The sequence below is a fragment of the Triturus cristatus genome, chromosome 2_2 (genome assembly GCF_964204655.1).
Source record: "Triturus cristatus chromosome 2_2, aTriCri1.1, whole genome shotgun sequence".
Classification (NCBI taxonomy): domain Eukaryota; kingdom Metazoa; phylum Chordata; class Amphibia; order Caudata; family Salamandridae; genus Triturus; species Triturus cristatus.
In genome coordinates, this window is record NC_140582.1 from 197,674,330 (window position 1) to 197,694,618 (window position 20,289).

The 20,289-nt window shown below is 49.8% G+C and overlaps 1 protein-coding gene across 3 annotated transcripts in view; it reads left to right on the forward strand.

The window, feature by feature from the left end:
• RAP1GDS1 (Rap1 GTPase-GDP dissociation stimulator 1) overlaps positions 1 to 20,289 on the forward strand; it is a 629,061-nt gene that overhangs the window by 537,564 nt on the left and 71,208 nt on the right. For all 3 annotated transcript variants that reach the window (XM_085641163.1, XM_085641161.1, XM_085641162.1), the window contains 2 exons: positions 9,322 to 9,453; positions 13,052 to 13,186. In XM_085641163.1, the coding sequence (XP_085497289.1) occupies positions 9,322 to 9,453; positions 13,052 to 13,186 (267 nt within the window). The remainder of the gene's footprint in view (positions 1 to 9,321; positions 9,454 to 13,051; positions 13,187 to 20,289) is intronic.

Genomic DNA, 20,289 nt, shown 5'->3' on the forward strand with positions numbered 1-20,289 from the left:
GCACCCCATTGCATCCCACCAGGTGTATTTGATTCCCTGTTCTCTTGTATAGCTCTGTGTTCTTCCAGTTTAGCTTGTAATATAAACAAGCATTGGCAGAACCAACATGTATGGTGTTTGCTGCTAGCCTTTTGGCTTTGTCAATGCATACTTTGTTACGTTGTGATTTAAAAAATAATAATAATTCAGAAGATACAAAAATAAACATTGGCTCAAAGGAACAAAAAAATGTTTAGCCTCAAAGCACATTTTGCCACAGTAGACCCTAGTACAGAAGGGAACTACTTTGTGAAAGAGCAGAATACCATCACTAACAGGGACGTTAGCCACAGAGTGACGTGAGCTGGCCCAAAATAATGTGTGTGACACAACAGATCAGCTAATTAAGAGTGCAATCTAAAAGCCTTTATATGTATGTAAATTATATATCACTTTAGTAAAATCAAAAGGGGTTGGCTAATGCCAGAGCTCAAAAAGTCCATTTGATACATATATAGCTTACATTGAACAACTTATTATCTTTTTAATGTTCGGGAAGAAAATTGTTTCTCGTCCTCTCAAGCCACTCCCAAGCCGATTCTGGGTCCGTGAAGAAATGCGACCGCTATTGAGCCATGACTTGCAATTTAGCAGGAAAGAGAGGTGGAAATTTGTTCTTTAAGGAGTGAAGCTTCATTTTAATCTGTGTGAATGAAGAAGGGTTGTGCTGCACGGAGAGCGTATAGTCTGGGAACATCATGACTTTCCCATTTCCCACCTGGATCTGTTCTTTCTGTCGAGCTTTGGATAGGATCAGGTCCTGGTCTCTGTAGATAAGAAGCCACACTATTAGTGTAGTCGGGGGTGACCCAAGCGGTGGGTGCCAGGCTGGGACTCTGTGTGCTCTCTCCACTACAAAGCAAGAGGACAACAGGGTCAGGACCACCAGCACTCGAAACAAGTTTTCATAAATCATAAGGTTCATCTTCACCCTCCACCTCCTCTGGGAGGCCAATGAGCCGGATATTATTGCGGGGGACTGACCTTCTGCATCGTCCAGTCTGTCTACCAAGATCTTCAGGTGATCTAGTGCATGCTGGGTGTGTTGTGATAAGTCATTGGTATGGGGAGTTAGACTTTCGGTGGCTACAGTGTTTGTAGCTGCTTTTTCTGAGATGATTTTAGTCTGGTTTTCATGAAGTAATGTCAAATCGATAGTTAAGACGTCAACTTTGGCTTCCAGAGCGGCCCAGGAGTCTGTGATTGCTGTCGGTAGCGTCTCTAGTGTAAACGGTTGTGACGGCGGAGGTTTCCCAAGGGGGGGAACCAGAGTGGACATGGTCATCCAGGCTACCCTGGGCCGTGGGCGAACATATGACTTCTGAGTCGCGCACACTACCCATGGGGGAGAGAGAGAGAGAGCTCAACATGAAGCACCTGGTCTTTGAAACCTCAACATGCTACAGTTTATAGAAGATGAAGATGCGGGTCTAACCATAGCCACACTCCCGGCCCACCATCCCCGAAAGATAGTCACACAGCGTAGGCCACGCGCAGCCAGGGGACCGGGAGCAGACCAAATCAAGGATGAGGCAATTGTACTTGATAACCAAGTCATGCCGGTCAATGACTGTATGGATTGCAATGTCCCCAGGCCACCAGGCCCCCCTCCCCCCCCCCACCACCCACCACCCAATCGGGATGCCCCTGTCCTGAGGTCTTCACGGGGGAATGAGCAGCCCTTCGGGTATCCAATCTATTATGCTGAGGGGGGAAGCAAGGAGGGGGCCACAGGAATTGGAGGCAGGACCAGCTGGGTGAAAGAAAGATCGGACCACTCACGGTGCCCCTGCTGACTGAGGGGGGGGGGGGAGTGATTGAGAGACACACACCAATCCTTCTTATGAGCAGTCCACCCAAAGCCACTCACTGTCGGGAAAAGAAAATCCTGAACTGTTGCTGGTCTATCCGGTCAAGGCCGCTCAGCCGCAGCCCAGGCCAAGAGGCACAGGGGCCAGGCCTTGCCTGGCCACTATGCCAACTAGCTCCAGTGGCGAGACAGAGCCCAGGCCGCGATGCAAGCTCTGGTGCCCTGCATAGTCAGTGGACAAGTCAGCGTGAGCCTGGGAATCGGCATCAGGCAACCGCCTCTATCGGCTGCCACACCCGGTGCAGCACCATCTGCACCAGGCCTAGAGGCGCGGGCTCCGAACCTCCCTCAACCACTACGTCAGAAGGACCGGGCGGCAGGGCATGACCACGGCTACAAGTCTGTTCCCGGTGCCTCTGCAAAGTCAAGGGCCCCGTCCACAGCAGTTCATTGCCGGTGCAGGGCAGTGGGCACTGTGGAGCAAGATAAGGAGCATTGAAAGGCCTCCGCTTATCGAACTGCCAGGATAAAGCAGACCATGCACGGAGCTAATGAAGCTGGCACTGCCACGCACGCCCACTACCTACAGACCATTTTACCTGTAATTTGTCGAAAGACCTGTTGTGTACAATACCAATACATACAGTGAACTTTGGGTCTGCCAATTGCTCATCATTTGTTGGGTTTATTCTCCAATCTCGTTTGCGGGATGCTTTTTCATTAGCGTTCCTTTCTCTTTTGTTTGTCCCTCCCCTGGAGTATAACTTCTTTAGCATCCCTTTGGTTTCATGACTTGTAACCTTCCACTGCTTACCTTCATGGAATTACTTTTTTCATTTGCTTTCAGCACTCCAGGCCTGTGTTTTCCAGTTGTCTCCTCCCCCCCCCCCCCCACCCGGCTGCTGCTTCCCCTTTCACATTGCCGTCCCAAGTGCTCTCCATTTTGCTCTAAACTCTGCCCGCTGACCCTTGCTTCCCTCACCTGTGTGTGTTCTGTTCTGATATTTTTTTTACCTTCCCCTCACCCTCCATCAGCTTCCTTTGTTGCACCCCCCTTGCCTTCCTTCTCACCTCCTCTTATTGGTGTCAGTGACTATTTCTCCCATTCCCTGCTCCACCACTGCTTCACTACCCCTCCACTCGCTGTCCCGCCTTTTTTTGTATTCCTTTTTAGGTCTCACCTGAGCCAGCGCATGCGCTGCTCTGCGAGACATTTAGTAGGTGGGGTTTTCAAAGTGCTACCCCATGCTTTTGGTGGCCTAGCGCTTGCGTGCATGTGCGCGTGCAAGCAAGCAGCCGTCAGCTTTCAGCGCCCGAGGCGCCATCTGGACCCTTATTACTTTCACTTTTGCCGCTCGTGTGTTCGCCGTCGCGCGCCCGCGCACCTCTGCTTTCACTTTTGCTGTCTTGTTCTCTTTTGTCTCCGCTGTATATTTTCACTTGCGATTTTCTCATCTCCATCGCTCTTAAATTTATTTTTCCCACCTCACTCTCTATAGTTTTTGCTTCCAAAACCCCATATTACCCCTCTCTTATCCTCTGCCTTTTATATATATGTTCGCACTCATGGTGATTCGCTTCCCGTTCAATAGAATGCCTCCCGCGAGCGCGCTCCGACTGTCTGTAATGTTTGGCACTTTGCAACCATGATTTACTTTTATAATTGTGTTAGTCAACTCCCCAGAGTAGATACAGATGAGTTTTATTACTGTGTGTACGCACTTTTTTAATCAAATTGAATGCATCACGCCAAGTCACCGACAGCTGCGCTTGATTCAGCTCGCCGGTCACGCCCTCCAAAGTATCTTTCTTTGATGCTTTCTTTTCTTCCCCCAAGCATGCGGCGACAACCCTTTTCTGTGCATTGCACTGTCCCATCATCCGAACTTGCTTGCACTAAACGCTCCAGCTTCTTCCGGTGCAATCGTGGTTTCCTGGTGAGCAGCAGACTTCCCGGGTCGTCGGCGAGGCTGAACCACTGTTCCGCTCCTGCTGCAGCCAGCTTTTCCTTCGCTCCTGCTCACGTTGCTGGCTCCTTCTCACGCCTGCAACCCACCCCGCAGGCTTGGCATCAATGCTATGCAGGACTTGGAAACACCTCCGAGGCAGCCGCACTCGTCGCCGATGGGCCGCCAATGACCGGTACCCGCCAGTTATAGCCGCCGCCACTTCTTGATCTGCGCAGGCCTCCCGATGACTCCCCCCCTGCTTGGAGCCGCTGACCTCGCTGTTCCTCCTGGAGATTCCTCAGCATGTTCCTTTGCTCCTCTGTTTCTTCCTGGCGACCACAGCTCCGTCCTCCGCAGGTCCCTCCCGGCGGCAATGGATCCCAGGCACCAGCCCCCCATACCCCCTCCCCCCCCCACCACCCACCACCCACCCACTCGGGATGCCCCTGTCCTGAGGTCTTCACGGGGGCATGAGCAGCCCTTCGGGTATCCAATCTATTATGCTGAGGGGGGAAGCAAGGAGGGGGCCACAGGAATTGGAGGCAGGACCAGCTGGGTGAAAGAAAGATCGGACCACTCACGGTGCCCCTGCTGACTGAGGGGGGGGGGGGGGGGGGGGGGAGTGATTGAGAGACACACACCAATCCTTCTTATGAGCAGTCCACCCAAAGCCACTCACTGTCGGGAAAAGAAAATCCTGAACTGTTGCTGGTCTATCCGGTCAAGTCCGCTCAGCCGCAGCCCAGGCCAAGAGGCACAGGGGCCAGGCCTTGCCTGGCCACTATGCCAACTAGCTCCAGTGGCGAGATAGAGCCCAGGCCGCGATGCAAGCTCTGGTGCCCTGCATAGTCAGTGGACAAGTCAGCGTGAGCCTGGGAATCGGCATCAGGCAACCGCCTCTATCGGCTGCCACACCCGGTGCAGCACCATCTGCACCAGGCCTAGAGGCGCGGGCTCCGAACCTCCCTCAACCACTACGTCAGAAGGACCGGGCGGCAGGGCATGACCACGGCTACGAGTCTGTTCCCGGTGCCTCTGCAAAGTCAAGGGCCCCGTCCACAGCAGTTCATTGCCGGTGCAGGGCAGTGGGCACTGTGGAGCAAGATAAGGAGCATTGAAAGGCCTCCGCTTATCGAACTGCCAGGATAAAGCAGACCATGCACGGAGCTAATGAAGCTGGCACTGCCACGCACGCCCACTACCTACAGACCATTTTACCTGTAATTTGTCGAAAGACCTGTTGTGTACAATACCAATACATACAGTGAACTTTGGGTCTGCCAATTGCTCATCATTTGTTGGGTTTATTCTCCAATCTCGTTTGCGGGATGCTTTTTCATTAGCGTTCCTTTCTCTTTTGTTTGTCCCTCCCCTGGAGTATAACTTCTTTAGCATCCCTTTGGTTTCATGACTTGTAACCTTCCACTGCTTACCTTCATGTAATTACTTTTTTCATTTGCTTTCAGCACTCCAGGCCTGTGTTTTCCAGTTGTCTCCTCCCCTCCCCCCCCCCCCCCACCCGGCTGCTGCTTCCCCTTTCACATTGCCGTCCCAAGTGCTCTCCATTTTGCTCTAAACTCTGCCCGCTGACCCTTGCTTCCCTCACCTGTGTGTGTTCTGTTCTGATATTTTTTTTACCTTCCCCTCACCCTCCATCAGCTTCCTTTGTTGCACCCCCCTTGCCTTCCTTCTCACCTCCTCTTATTGGTGTCAGTGACTATTTCTCCCATTCCCTGCTCCACCACTGCTTCACTACCCCTCCACTCGCTGTCCCGCCTTTTTTTGTATTCCTTTTTAGGTCTCACCTGAGCCAGCGCATGCGCTGCTCTGCGAGACATTTAGTAGGTGGGGTTTTCAAAGTGCTACCCCATGCTTTTGGTGGCCTAGCGCTTGCGTGCATGTGCGCGTGCAAGCAAGCAGCCGCCAGCTTTCAGCGCCCGAGGCGCCATCTGGACCCTTATTACTTTCACTTTTGCCGCTCGTGTGTTCGCCGTCGCGCGCCCGCGCACCCCTGCTTTCACTTTTGCTGTCTTGTTCTCTTTTGTCTCCGCTGTATATTTTCACTTGCGATTTTCTCATCTCCATCGCTCTTAAATTTATTTTTCCCACCTCACTCTCTATAGTTTTTGCTTCCAAAACCCCATATTACCCCTCTCTTATCCTCTGCCTTTTATATATATGTTCGCACTCATGGTGATTCGCTTCCCGTTCAATAGAATGCCTCCCGCGAGCGCGCTCCGACTGTCTGTAATGTTTGGCACTTTGCAACCATGATTTACTTTTATAATTGTGTTAGTCAACTCCCCAGAGTAGATACAGATGAGTTTTATTACTGTGTGTACGCACTTTTTTAATCAAATTGAATGCATCACGCCAAGTCACCGACAGCTGCGCTTGATTCAGCTCGCCGGTCACGCCCTCCAAAGTATCTTTCTTTGATGCTTTCTTTTCTTCCCCCAAGCATGCGGCGACAACCCTTTTCTGTGCATTGCACTGTCCCATCATCCGAACTTGCTTGCACTAACCGCTCCCGCTTCTTCCGGTGCAATCGTGGTTTCCTGGTGAGCAGCAGACTTCCCGGGTCGTCGGCGAGGCTGAACCACTGTTCCGCTCCTGCTGCAGCCAGCTTTTCCTTCGCTCCTGCTCACGTTGCTGGCTCCTTCTCACGCCTGCAACCCACCCCGCAGGCTTGGCATCAATGCTATGCAGGACTTGGAAACACCTCCGAGGCAGCCGCACTCGTCGCCGATGGGCCGCCAATGACCGGTACCCGCCAGTTATAGCCGCCGCCACTTCTTGATCTGCGCAGGCCTCCCGATGACTCCCCCCCTGCTTGGAGCCGCTGACCTCGCTGTTCCTCCTGGAGATTCCTCAGCATGTTCCTTTGCTCCTCTCTGTTTCTTCCTGGCGACCACAGCTCCGTCCTCCGCAGGTCCCTCCCGGCGGCAATGGATCCCAGGCACCTGGTAATTCTGCTTCAGACTAATTGCTTAAAATCTCTCTCTAGGATTGGGTGGTTAGCAGCTGGTTTGGAGGGCAACCAATCTGGTGCGCCCCCCTTTTCGCTGTCTTGCTGGGGGGGCTCTATGCAACTGGGTTTTACATTCCAGAAGTGACTTTTGTTTGCTTCTATCTTCTGTCCAAAATCTTAGAGTGATAGCAGATTCTGTATTCTTTCTTCCTTTGCTTTTGTTTTCAGCGTCCTACTGGCTTTTTCTCGCTTTCCATGCTTCAAAATTAGATACAGCTCTTATTTTCTACCGTGAACGCATCACTCCCGGGCCATCCTTCATTTCAGCGAAGATGACTGTGAAGTCTACATTTAATTTAATTCTCTCGGGTACATCCTCTCTGTCATGATAGCCTAATCTCTTTCGAGGATGTGAACTCGCTTTCTCCATCTCTCTAAAACTAAAATCTTTTTTTTCTCCCCACTCTCTGGCTTTGTAACTCCCTTTCTTCATCCATTCTCGTTTTCACCGCATTCCTTCCTGTCTTCTGTCCAAAATCTTAGAGTGCAGCAGATTCTGTTTTCTTTCTTCCTTTCCTTCTGTTTTCGGAGTCCTACTGTCTGCACAATCTGCCCTTTTCTCGCTTTCCATGCTTCAAAACTAGATACAGCTCTTATTTTCACCCGTCTGCAATGTTGCTCTTCTCTCTGGACTTCCTGCTTGTTGTAATTTGGAACGAGGCAGTTCAGAAAATAAAATGTTGTACCAGCCGCACACCAGGAGAGATCATTTATTCCTGTTATTTTAGCTTCATAACATTTCATCCTTTACTGTGACTCTCCGTTACCTCCCTCAGCTCTAACCCCACCGCTGCCCGTCCCTGTCTCTGCTCTCTGCCCTCTCCTGCTCTCACCCCGTGCTTCTGGTACCATGCTCACTCTCCGTTACCTCCCACAGATATAACCACACCGCTGCCCGTCCCTGTCTCTGCTCTCTGCGCTCTCCTGCTCCCACCCCGTGCTTCCGGTGCCCTCTGCCTGTCCCGCTCTATGCCACAGCACCCTGCTCTCTGGCTCTACTCTCTGCCCCCACACCCCCCTGGCTCTCACCCCATGTTTCCAATACATTATGCCTGCTTAGCTCTGCCACAGCACCCTGCCTCTACTCTATGCTCTCACTTTTTAGTTATGTTTTATATTATTGTATGTGAAAGTTGTAACACTTTTATTAGGACTTTCACATACGGTAATATAAAACATAACTAAAAACTTATAAAATCCCGAAAGCAAGACCGATTGGCTATGCCAATGCTTGTTTAGTTAGCCGCAATTGCTTCAGGACTGCTCCTTTCTCTTCTCCCTTTCTCTTTTTTTTTTTCTTCAATGTTTTTCAGAATTGGCAGAAAGCAGAATGCCAGTTAAGACGAGACCTTTTGCCTTTGCCAATGTTTTTTGAAATGTTAATGAATTTGCTAAATAAAAAAAAAGTTAATCCTAGACAACCAATTTTGTTTCTTTAAAAATGTCACGACATTAGTGGGTCGGGGTGGGACTAGAGATTAAAGGTGGCCTGAAAGCACAAGTGATACGCATGCGCGTGTGTTTGAATGAAAGAGAGGTGTTCGGGATCATAGTGAGGGACTGAGCCAGGGAGAGATTTGGGGTTCACCACCTGTTTAGCTCAAAATAGGATACAAATATTATTGAGAACCATAGGATAGTGGAAACTGGATATGATGCTTGGAGGATTCCTCTATCTTGTTCATCATTTATGTAAAGCTTATAAAAGGAAGCGCTAGTCATTGCAGACCAGGTGTGTCCAAAGTTAGGGGCTAGTGCAAGGTGCTGTTGAAAACCTTTGCATTTCAAACGATGTGATCTATTCGGTATTCCCTTTGGAACACGTGCCTACATAGCAAGTTCATTAAATAGACTGATTTGGGTACTTCAAATTTGTTTTTCACTTCCCATTACAATAAGTGTTTTTTCAGGTGTGTTCATTCAAACTGCTATGCTTTTATCTCTTGTACTTTCATTATTTTACTTACATTCTACAGTAGGGTTTGATGTTCTGTCGGCTTGTTTGAAATCTGCAGGTTGTCTCACATGAATATTGTCACTATATATAATATTTTGATTTTCCAATAGTCAAGCAGTACACATGCTTGAAAAAGAATTATGAATGGAAGGTGTATTATTTATGAATGTAAAGCGGATTTTACACCATGACAATTTTCTAAACTTGTTGGGTTATCATTTGCATGACGAAGGCGCTGTAAACCTGATTTTCACGACTGTCTTGGTTTGTGTGCATGCTGTCGCTATAATTTCTACATTGCATTACCACTTTACTTTATATTTCCCTTACTAGGACCATTTTGTATAAATGCATAGTAGAGTTTAGGCTCGGTACCTCATTTTCCCTAGAATTTAAAAATAACCTGCTTCATTTGTACTCACTTACTTTTCCATCTCTCGTTAAGGAGTACAGTATTTGTTTGGTATTCATATTGTTAATTTCAAAATAGTTCTACATATGGTGCATTGCTTTACCTCTCTTGTTTTTCTTCTAGATGAATCGATGCAGAAGTTGTTTGACGGAGGGAAAGGTAGTGTCTTTCAGAGGGTGCTATCATGGCTTCCGTCTAATAACCATCAGTTACAACTTGCAGGGGCATTGGCTATTGCAAACTTCGCCAGAAACGGTAGGAACACTCTAGACTTTTATTTGTTTTTATTTCATTTGTTTCTGATTTTCATTCGGTACACTTATAATGTATAGTCCATTTCAAACTGGGGTTATGTTCGGGCATAGTTGCGTTTGTAGTTTTGATAACTTAACTCTTAATTGTTGAACGTTTTTGTAGAGTGTTTGTCTATTTTACGGAAAAAATATAAATAAAAGGTATTAGCAAAAAAAAGCAAAAGTGTTTTGCTCTTGTACCTATAGTCAACATTTTAAGTAAATATTAACTCTTCTATCGCACCACGCAGCTATTATGAGGTGCTATCCACTAGCCAAGTAGGTGATTAGGCCCCCCTACTCAAGGATGAAGGACGCTGAGACCTAGGGGAGTGCGTAGCGTGTCTCCAATGTTTGAGAGCGAAAAATCAAGTTAGTTGTTACTTGAAGAGCACTAGTAAACCCCTGTGGTTTCTCTATATTGCCATAGTGAGTATAGGAAGCCAATTTGGAAGCTACCACATCAAAATGGTGTCCACGCACCAACATAATTTAAAGAATTGCTCTTAAAACACACAGCGCCTTTCACATATGCATGGCCTTATCCTCCTTTAGGGATGTGGAAGTCCCCTCCATGGGCAACTAGAATGTACACCTTCCCGGAGTGCCCGGCTGCCTGTGAAGCTGGTTTCCTGACTTTTTTCTGCCCCTGACGTCGCACTAATGTAGCATGTGTAGAGAGGCCTAGGCCTGCGCCTGGTAGTGCAAGGTCTAGACCCTGTTCAGTGACCTGGAGACGTGCACCAAACACACCCTCATAGTCTGTATTTGTCTCCTTTCCATGCACCGGGAGCATCACACAAAGCTTTCGTGCCAGCATATCTTTGGAATCCATGATGTGATAAACCTCCTTCTCTGTGTTCAGGAGAGGCAATCCTACCTCCTCCTTTTGTGTACAGTTCTGCTTGCACTCGCACTAGTACATGTATGTGACTAAGCGTGTAGCACTCGCATGATAGTAAGTAGGGCTTTGTACAGTATGAGTCTGAGTGCTGAGGCCAGGGAGATCCATTTTTGATGCCCCTGGTTTTAGCATGCTATATAAAAAGAAATAAGGGGTACCCAAGAGTCAGTAGGGACTTTGGGTAGTCATCTGGTTAGCACAGAAACGCAATGATCCCTAAAATCTAGGAACAAAGTTAAAGTTTGTAGATTTATATATAACTTATCACCCGTGAGGGTATCTAGGCACTGTCCATGGGCACGGGGAGATAAAGTGATTTGCCCAGAATCACAGGCTGTTGCGCTGATGCTGAGACTCCAACCCAGATTCCCTGCTCCCGAGTCTGCAGCTTTGCCTGCTGTGCCACATCCTCTCCTCTTTAGTAGAGCACAATTTCTCAATGAATTAAGCAATATACATACTAACAAACTACGTGTGCCTGTGAGGATTAAGAGGGAAAAAACGTGCTCTTTGCAGTGTGATTTACACGTGCCAATAAAGTGATCAGTGTGTGGATCCTGGTTTCAGTATGCCCCTAGTGGGTTAACGAGGACCACTTCCTCCAGACAGTGGTTAGTGCATTGCCTGACTTCCTGTAGCTTGAGGGCGAAGAACCAGTCACTGAAGTGAGGGAGTTTGGATACAGGTCTACCTTTACAAATTCATTGACGTCCTTGTTAGCAAAGGGCTGCTGATTAGTCTTTTCTTGGCACTGCCATTGTTGGGTTTAAGTGCGGGACTGCAGTTTCTGTTGTGCAAGATGAGGACGTTTTTGGGCAAGGTGTGCCCTTGGTCTGTCCTTTATTACTGCTTTCGGAAAGTTCGTAACAGCCAAGTGCAGATCAGTGCCTGCTTTAGGGCGGTGCATCCGGTGCCATTGTACTGGGCACCAATTTTGATGGGGTCTTCATTTTAAAATATCCTACTGGGTTAAAGGCGCCATCTTCAGAGATCTTTGTGTACTCAGCACTTTTCAGGGGATAGTATTATCAAGATAACTGTCGATTAATGTATTTGCTAGCGAGATCTGTTTTGTTTATTCATCATTTTAACTTATAATTAAGTACCACAGAAGGTTAATGTGTCTACTGCAAAGTACGACATATAACATGCAGATCTTGGATTAGCACTTTACGCAGATGGTTCAGTGGGTTACTTCTTTTGTCACAGATCTTTTGATACTTGCAGTTTACAAGTTACAATCCTGCTAAGATAGCACAGTGAGTTATGAACCTGCATCCAAACTGCACGCAGGTTTGGAACCTTATTGTTTTTTTCTTAATATTTTAGTCTAAGGTAGGTTAAAAGGGGTACTAAAAATGATTTGGTGCAGATGGCTCCAACCTCTGCATTTTGTTTTCTATCCTGACTTTGTGTTTCTCCCAGCCATGCACGCTAAACATATAATGCCTACCAGTCTGGTTGACCTATGACTCCTGCACCTTGTAGCCCTTATTGTCTTCTGGGAGATTTCCTGTACATTGATTTACACACTGTGTGATTCATTCTTTCTGTAGAATGTGTGTGTGATGTCAAGCTCTGCCACTCTACAGTGGGATGAGTAGCGCTATGAAAGTAATTCAATGTGACAATGGGGTTAAGGAGAAAGCAGGGGCCGCTTTGAAGGGTGGTAGTGAGGGAATCCGTAGAGAAGGAGGTCATGGGGGGGGGGGGGGCGGTTACCAGCAATAATTGTTGCCCCGAGCACCACCAACAGTAAAGCCAGTCGTGGTGCAGAGGTCTCAAACTTGATTGTGCCCATGTTTTGGGTACTGCTGCTTGGAGCCAGCCCTGTTGTTACCTGCTGTGAGAGCCATCACTTAGAACAAAGGCTGTGTCTGGAGTGCAGCCTGAGAATGACATTTGAAAGAGAACCAACCCAAACCGGGGTCCTGGATCCGCATCCCTTGTCTGTAAAACGTCCACAGTACCACTGGAATCCTCATCCCTGCTTGATACTTTAGAAAACCCAAATTACTTTTATACGGTTTCAAAAAACATGATTAAAATAATACTAAAATAACACCATAACCCTTATGCAATAGTTCACAACCACAGTACGGCATGGCATACACACCCGTGCCACAGCACTCACGTACTTGTGGTCTCAAAAGGGTTTTTATAATGTACTTCTTTCACAATGCAACTCTTTTGCCTATGTACATGCAATCTTACATGAAGTCGCTACTAGTTTCACCCAGCCAAGTGCTAGTGGTCTTCGTTCGTCTCCTAGTGACACTTCCACCTGTCTCAGTGAAAGACTTACCCACCGGAACTCTCATCATGCCACTGGCCAGGGAACTTCCCTTAAGGACAGGAAAAACAGCAGCCAGGTACCACACACACCACTGTTCACACAGAAAAGCACAACGCATCAATACGTGTAACAAACGCCAGAGTGACACAAAATTGTTAATAGTAGTGTAAACATTCAAGGGACAATGTTTTCATGCAGAAGTGAACATGTACAATGAAGGCTGTTTCCCAGTATTATTGCTCAAAAAATGTATTACTATTGGGGTTCAAAGCATTGGTGTAGTGTCTTAGGACCTGGAAAATGTTGTCAATATGACCATAAAGTAGTGGAAACACATTTGATTTTTTTTGTTCTTTTCAGATGGAAACTGTATACATATGGTGGACAATGGTATAGTTCAGAAGCTTATGAATCTACTTGACAGGCACGTAGAGCAAGGAAATGTAACAGTCCAGCATGCAGCTCTCAGTGCACTTCGAAACCTAGCCATTCCAGGTAAACAACATATTTGAGTAAATATGGGTTGGTACAGTGCTTAATTTGAGCTGGTGGTTTCCGGAACTCGACACTGGCACCAAATCACCAACACCGCCACTTATGGCAATGCGCCACATGGTGGCACTGTTCATCTAGGTTAGACATAAGCACAGCAACAGTTGTTTATTATTTCAGTACATGTTAAAAATTACTAATAAATGCTGCCCAAGCAATTCTTGCAGCTTTGGGTCCTGGAATAGTCTGAATTGTCACACTTATAGGAGTTTGACAGTTAGTAGTTGTGTTATTGGATGTGGTGTCGGGGGCAATGGGTGGTGTAAGCTGCAGTTGCCTCCTGATGAGACCCTGGCACGTATTATTTTACAAATTAAGCACTGGGTTGGTAAGATCAGCTATGTCTTACCTCTCAAGAAAAAGGTCATCTTGTGATCTCCTAAACTGATATTCATTACAGCTCTGATCCCACGTTTGTTGGAATTAAGGTGTCAATTATTGCATGTGATAAATAATGATACGCTGAGGGTATGCTATTTATCTGGTGAGATAAGTAGCACCTATTAGGAGTTTTTGGGGAATAACATGCAGATTATGGTACTTACCACACCAAAATCCGCATGGTAAGGCAGATTTTAACAAAGGCTGAGATATTTAAAACACTCAGTAATTACCGGATTGTGTAAATACCAACTATCTCAGAATTCCGATCTTTGTTCAAACAGAGGCTTACGCGGGGGGGTGTATCAGAAAATTCCGACCAATGTGTAGTCTGAACATATGTCTTGTATACAAGTACACACAAATTATTTGTAGCCTACAAGACTGCTTTCAGGTTCCTGCTGTTTTAGGTATCATTTTTGCCTCAAGAAGTTACAAACATTGGCACATTTATGGACTGAAAAAATCTGTGTTTTAGATGAAATCGACCCAGCGCAGTTCGCTTCCGAAAATGTGGTAGGTATGGGCTCTGACAAAATGAGGAGTAAAAGGTGTTAGGGGTCTGTCCCAGCTGCTGCCATCTTTACCCCTTATTCTGCACAGCACTGGGGCTTCAGTGGCAGCTGATACAATGAAAAGCTCCAGTAATACTACAGACTGGTCTGAGTCCTTGCAGTAACAAAAATGCACCGATATGTTTTAGTAGCAGGAATTACAAAAAAAATGTTTTTCCTGCAAAGATACGTATATAGATATAATAGTTTTCCACTTGAGCTAAATCTATTCTACAATTCTATTAAAGTAGGAAGAAAATGACCCCCCCTTCAAAATGTATTGTACTGCTTGCAATGTCAGTAGGAATTTAGCTTGTGACCTTAACTGTTTTCTCTAAAGATTGCAAAGTTTACAGTTTGTCTTTTAGTTTATTTTTATTAGATTGTTTTTCACTTAATAATCGACTAATTGGCGGGAGGAGCCTAGCGCTTGACCAAGATGGCCGCGTGAGCTTATAGCTCCCGAGACCCTCGCGCCCTCCGTCGACTATCCTGACTTAAATCCTGATGGTATGCATGGCACCGTGTTGCTGAGTTGTCAGGGAGGCGATTGATACTACCCGCGACCGGATCGCCCACCGGGAACCGGACTTATGACTGGCGAAAGATTGCGGCCTAACTCCCGGAGATGCCAGGGGCTAGAGTTGGCAGGATGCCCGACTCCTAGTTGATCAACAACGGCCTGGTGAGGTGTGAACTACCGGACGGAAGCCCTCGCTCTTTCACTTTCGGTTTCGTTCCCTTTGTCTGCCCGGACACTGTAGTGCTCTGGGTGGTTCTATAACCCCAGGGACGCTCGGTGGGCTATTTTGGAAGAACAAGGCGGACCTGCTCACTCTTTATACCTCTCTCTGAGAGGGGACGGTCCTCACTGCATTGGACTGCTTGGAGTCCATTATGTCGGGCAAGGCAGAAGGAGATAGGCTGAAGACTAAGTCCACCAGGCGGGGAACGTACTCCCAAGTCAATAGTATGGACCGCTACGCCCTCCTGAAGACATCGCCGAGTGGATCGAGCCAGGCGCCGGATGCCCAGAAGGAGGACTCGCCTGGGACCCCGGAGCTCTCCCTGCAGGATGTCATGGGCGCGCTTGATGGGATGCAGACCTCGATGGGGAGGCAATTCGAGGCCCTGGCGCATAAGGTGGATGCCATCCTGGTGGATGTCAACTTGATCCGCTCGGACCTGGGCAAGACAAACGAGCGCGTTAAGGACCTGGACCACAAGACCACGGGCCTCACTGATGAGGTCGCGGACCTGCAGAACGAGGTCCGGAAGCTGAGGGCCGAGAGTGACCTCGCCGCCCGCCGGCTGGAGGACTTCGAGAGCCGGTCCAGGCGCAACAACGTGCGCGTAATCGGGGTCCCGGAGTCCTCGGATGAGGCTTCGGCGGACCTGCTTGTGGAAGATTTGGTCCTCAATCATCTGAAGCCTAAGGGCCTTGGGAAGTTTTTTGCGGTGGAAAGGGCCCATAGGGTGCCAGGCGGACGGCCCAAGGCGGGTGCCCCGCCGCGGCCGATTGTCGCCCGGCTCTTTCATTTCCGAGATCGGGACGCTATCCTGCAAGCTTCGAGGGTGACGGGCCCAGTCCCCTTCCAGAATGCGTCGGTGAATTTTTACCCGGACTTTACCCAGCAGGTGCAGAGACAGCGACAGAGCTTCCTGGGGGTGAAGCGAAGGCTTCGGGAGCGGGACCTAAAGTATGCCATGCTTTTCCCCGCCAGACTACGGGTGGTGCATGAAGATCGGACATTCTTTTTTGACTCTCCTGTTATGGCCGATGAATGGCTGGACGCTTTGCCCCGGCGACGGACCGGGGACGACACAGCTGAGCATGGAGACAGTGGCCGGGATGGACAGGGCTGATAACTCAAAGCCGGCCTGACTTGATTTGACCATATTTGTAGATTTGAATAGAGTGCAGTAACTGTGGAGGGTTGCGGGAGGACGAGGGGTGCTCTTTTCCTCCCTTGGGGTACTTTTTGTAGATTTTTGTTTTTGTAGGGCGACAGGCACACTGCAAGTTGGGGGGGCTTTTTAAGCTGCAGCAGGGGTGCAGGGTGGGGGGAGTTATGGGGAGCTTGAGTTTGTTGTTGGGGGGTTTATTTCTGCAAGGCATGATGATTATCCTCAGGGCTGTTCCATGGTGGCGCCTCGGGTGTGGGGTGGGCCTCTTTCCGTTTGAGGATGGGGGGTAGAGGCCTAAGTGTTATAAGCTGGAATGTTAATGGTTTGGGGGATCGCATTAAGAGGGGGATTGTTTTGCAATTTCTGAAACGCTCAATGCCAGACGTTGTACTGCTGCAGGAGACGCACCTCATAGGCAATACGTGCTATGCCCTGAATAGGAAGGGGTATAAATTCATTGCACACTCGGGATTCTCTTCTGGGTCCAGGGGGGTGGGCATCCTCGTTAGAGCATCGCTGCCTTTTGAAGTGGACTCCACCATTGTTGACGATAGGGGGAGGTTTGTGGCGGTGGCGGGGCGGTGGGAAGGAAGGACTTTGGTTTTGGTTTCGGTTTATGTCCCGCCGGCCCTGCAGGCCGCCACATTTGCTGAATTGGGCAGAGCTTTGCTGACTCTCCCGGGGGGCATGCTGGTAGTGGGAGGGGATTTCAACGCTGTGGGTTCCGGACTGCTGGATAGATACCCGCCCAGGGACACAGGGGGGGCTCAGAAATGGCTTCCAGACCTCCTAGACACGTTTGGCCTGATAGACTGCTGGAGGCTCCGGCACCCCACACAGAGTCAATACACGTTTCACTCCGGGGCGCATGGTAGCCTCTCCAGGATTGACTACCTGCTCACTTTGGCCGCACATGCTTCGTTGATATCCGAGGCGAGGCACATGGCACGTGGTATCTCTGATCACTCGCCAGTGTGGATCCGGCTGGATCTCGGTCGGGAGGGAGGAGGGAGGGTGGCCCCCATTAACCCTTGGTATTTCCGAGACCCCAAGATGCGCAGCGCCCTGGTAAAGAAGGTAGATAATTACTTTAAGGACAACCTGGGATCCGTGGACTCGGCGATCTCGCTGTGGGAAGCTTTTAAGACCGTGCTTCGGGGGGAGGCCCTCTCCCTGGTGGTGACTGCCAAGAATCGGAGGGATTGCGAAGTGCGGCAAGTAGAGGAGGAGATTGCGGCCCTTGAAGGGGATATGGAGGAGGAGGTCACAGAGTCCTCATTGCATGAGCTTTGCTTGAAGCAGGCGGAGTATAGGGACCTGGTGACGGACGCCGCCAAGACCCTCAGCAGGGAACAACAGGGCCGTCTGTATGATGTTGGAGATAAGGCAGGGAAACTCCTGGCGTGGCTGGACAGGAAGGAACGGGTCAATAGAGTGGTGCCAGAGTTGATTGGAGAGGGGGGAGAGGTGGTTGTGGAACCTGAAGGGATTGTGGAGTGTTTCGCGGAGTATTTTCATAGGGTTTATTCCTCTGTGTCGGACAGGCCGCCCGAGGACTCGTCTGATCTCCTTCGTGATATCGAGTTGCCCTGCCTCTCTGACATAGATAGGGACGATTTGGATGGCGACATCACGGTTGACGAGGTGGAGGGGGCGATTCGCGCGTTGAATTCGGGTAAGGCCTCTGGACCGAACGGACTGCCGATCGATCTGTACAAACTGTTCCCGGATAGGGTCGCCCCTCACCTGCGCGCCATGTTCTTGGAGGCGCGGGGAGATGGGATCCTTCCGTTGGATCAGCGGCTGGCGTCGATCGTGGTCATACACAAAGAGGGTAAGATGCGCCTCCTATCGGCCCATTTCACTCCTCAACGCTGAGCCGAAAATTCTGGCCAAACTCCTGGCAACCCGTCTGATTAGAGTACTTGGCGATCTGGTCCACCCGGATCAATCTGGCTTTATCCCGCACCGAAACACAGCATTGAACCTTAGGCGTCTTCATGGCGTCATCGCCAGGGCGGGCACGCTGCGTGAACCGGCTGTTGTGGCATCTCTCGATGCCACGATGGCCTTTGACACGGTGGAGTGGGCATATTTATGGGCCGTGCTGGCCAAGTTTGGTTTCGGTCGCGGGTTTGTGAGTTGGGTCCGGTTGCTGTACGAGGGGCCACTAGCGAATGTTGTGGTGAATGGTCGGGCATCTGCTCCGTTTCAGCTTGGAAGGGGTACTCGGCAGGGCTGCCCCCTGTCGCCTCTGTTGTTCGCCCTCGCCCTTGAACCGTTGGCTGCGTGGATACGTTGGCACCCGGATATACGGGGCCTTCGGTGGTCGCCTGATCACGAGGACCGTATTTCACTTTATGCCGATGATATCCTGCTGTATCTTGCCTCACCTAAGAAGTCACTTATAGTGGTCTGTGACGTACTCGCATCGTTCGGTAGGAACTCGGGGCTTGTGATTAATTGGGGCAAATCGTACTTGTACGTTCTTAGTGGCGAGGTCCCACCGATCCCTAGAACATGTTCGATACAGGTTGCCCAGCAAGGTTTTGTGTATTTGGGGATTTTTATATCCATGGATCCTGCTGTGCGCTATGAGAGGAACCTGCTCCCCCCCTTGGCACGCTTGAGGCGAGATGTTGAGGGTTGGCGGAGGCTGCCGCTCTCCCTTGTTGGGCGTGCGGCCCTGTTCAAAATGATGTCTCTTCCCCGCTTCCTCTACGCCCTCCAGAACACCTTGGACTGGGTACCGGCTAAATACTTTCGGGAGGTCGAAGGCCTCCAAAGGACGTTGCTGTGGGATGGGCGGCCGCGAATAGCTATTTCAAAGTTGACGCTCCCATGGTACGATGGGGGCATTGCGCTCCCAGACATCCGACGATACTACTGGGCCACGCAGTTGAGCGCGATCAACCATGGGTTTTACGGCCCTGCCCTCAGCCCTGGGTATGCCATGGATAGGTGGCTGCTGCGCGGCGGCAACTACTACAGGGCGTTGTATTCGCGGTCCCTAGACTCGTCCCTCACGGGGCCCACAGGTGTGGCGGTGCGCGTATGGAAGATGGCGACCGATTCGCTGGGCTGGAAGGACAGGCTAACCCTCGCTACCCCATTGTTTGAATCGGGAAGGTTGGGAAGACTCTGGCATACGAAGGGCTTTGATAAGTGGGATCTGATAGGGATATCCAAGGTGGGGGATGTGCTGCATAAGGGGAGGGTGAAGTCCTTCGAGGAGTTGCAGACTGAGTTTGAGCTAGGGCCTTCAGAGTATTTTAGGTATATCCAGCTGCGTCACGCCCTCCGATCAGTCCTAGTGGAGGGTGAGAAGGTGCCGGAGTCCTCTCCCCTTGAGGACCGAGTCCTTGATGGTCATATGCCCGAGAGCACGATTTCGCTCATATATAAGAAGTTGATAAACGTCCGGGCAGACTTGCTATTGGGGCTGAGAGAACAGTGGACCAGGGAAGGCCTCGAGTTGGATAATGAGGACTGGCAGTCAGCGGTTTCTTCGCCTAAGGAGGTTGCGATCCCGTCGCGTTTGAGGCTGGTGCAGCTCAAAATACTGCACCGGGTGTATGTTACGGGGCCACGGCTGGTCCACATGGGATTCTCGGAGGATGGCCTGTGCAGAAGGGGATGTGGTATGGTGGGTACTTTCCTGCACATCATTTGGGAGTGTGGGGTCATTGTGGAGTTCTGGAGGAGAGTCCATGCAGTTATGGGGGAGGTGACGGGCATTGTGGTACAGCCGGAGGCGCGGTGTTGCCTCCTGAACGTTTGGGGGCCCACTGATCTCGATGAGGCACAGACCCAATGGGTGACTCTGGGTAACATGGTGGCTAAGAGGGATATCGCGCGATTATGGGGCTCCTCGGGACCCCCTACACTGACCGCGTGGAAGGAGAACATGGATTGGAGCATGTTTAGGGAGAAGACGGTCTACTGCTCTAGAGGTCGCCCCCGGAAGTGGCACGCCATCTGGGGGCGGTGGAACCAATATAGGGGGGGAATATGTCTTGCTCCGGATCTGGAACCTCCCGAGGAACAGCTTTCCCCCTGACCTACCTTCCAGCACAGTTTGGTTTAGGTACCCGTTCTGGGCCTCTGCTGTTCCCCTTCTTCCTCCGCACACAGTCTTATAATTAGTAGATGAGTGGGGTCCTGCCTCCCCTGGGGGCTTTCGCCATGGGTTTTCAATGTTCT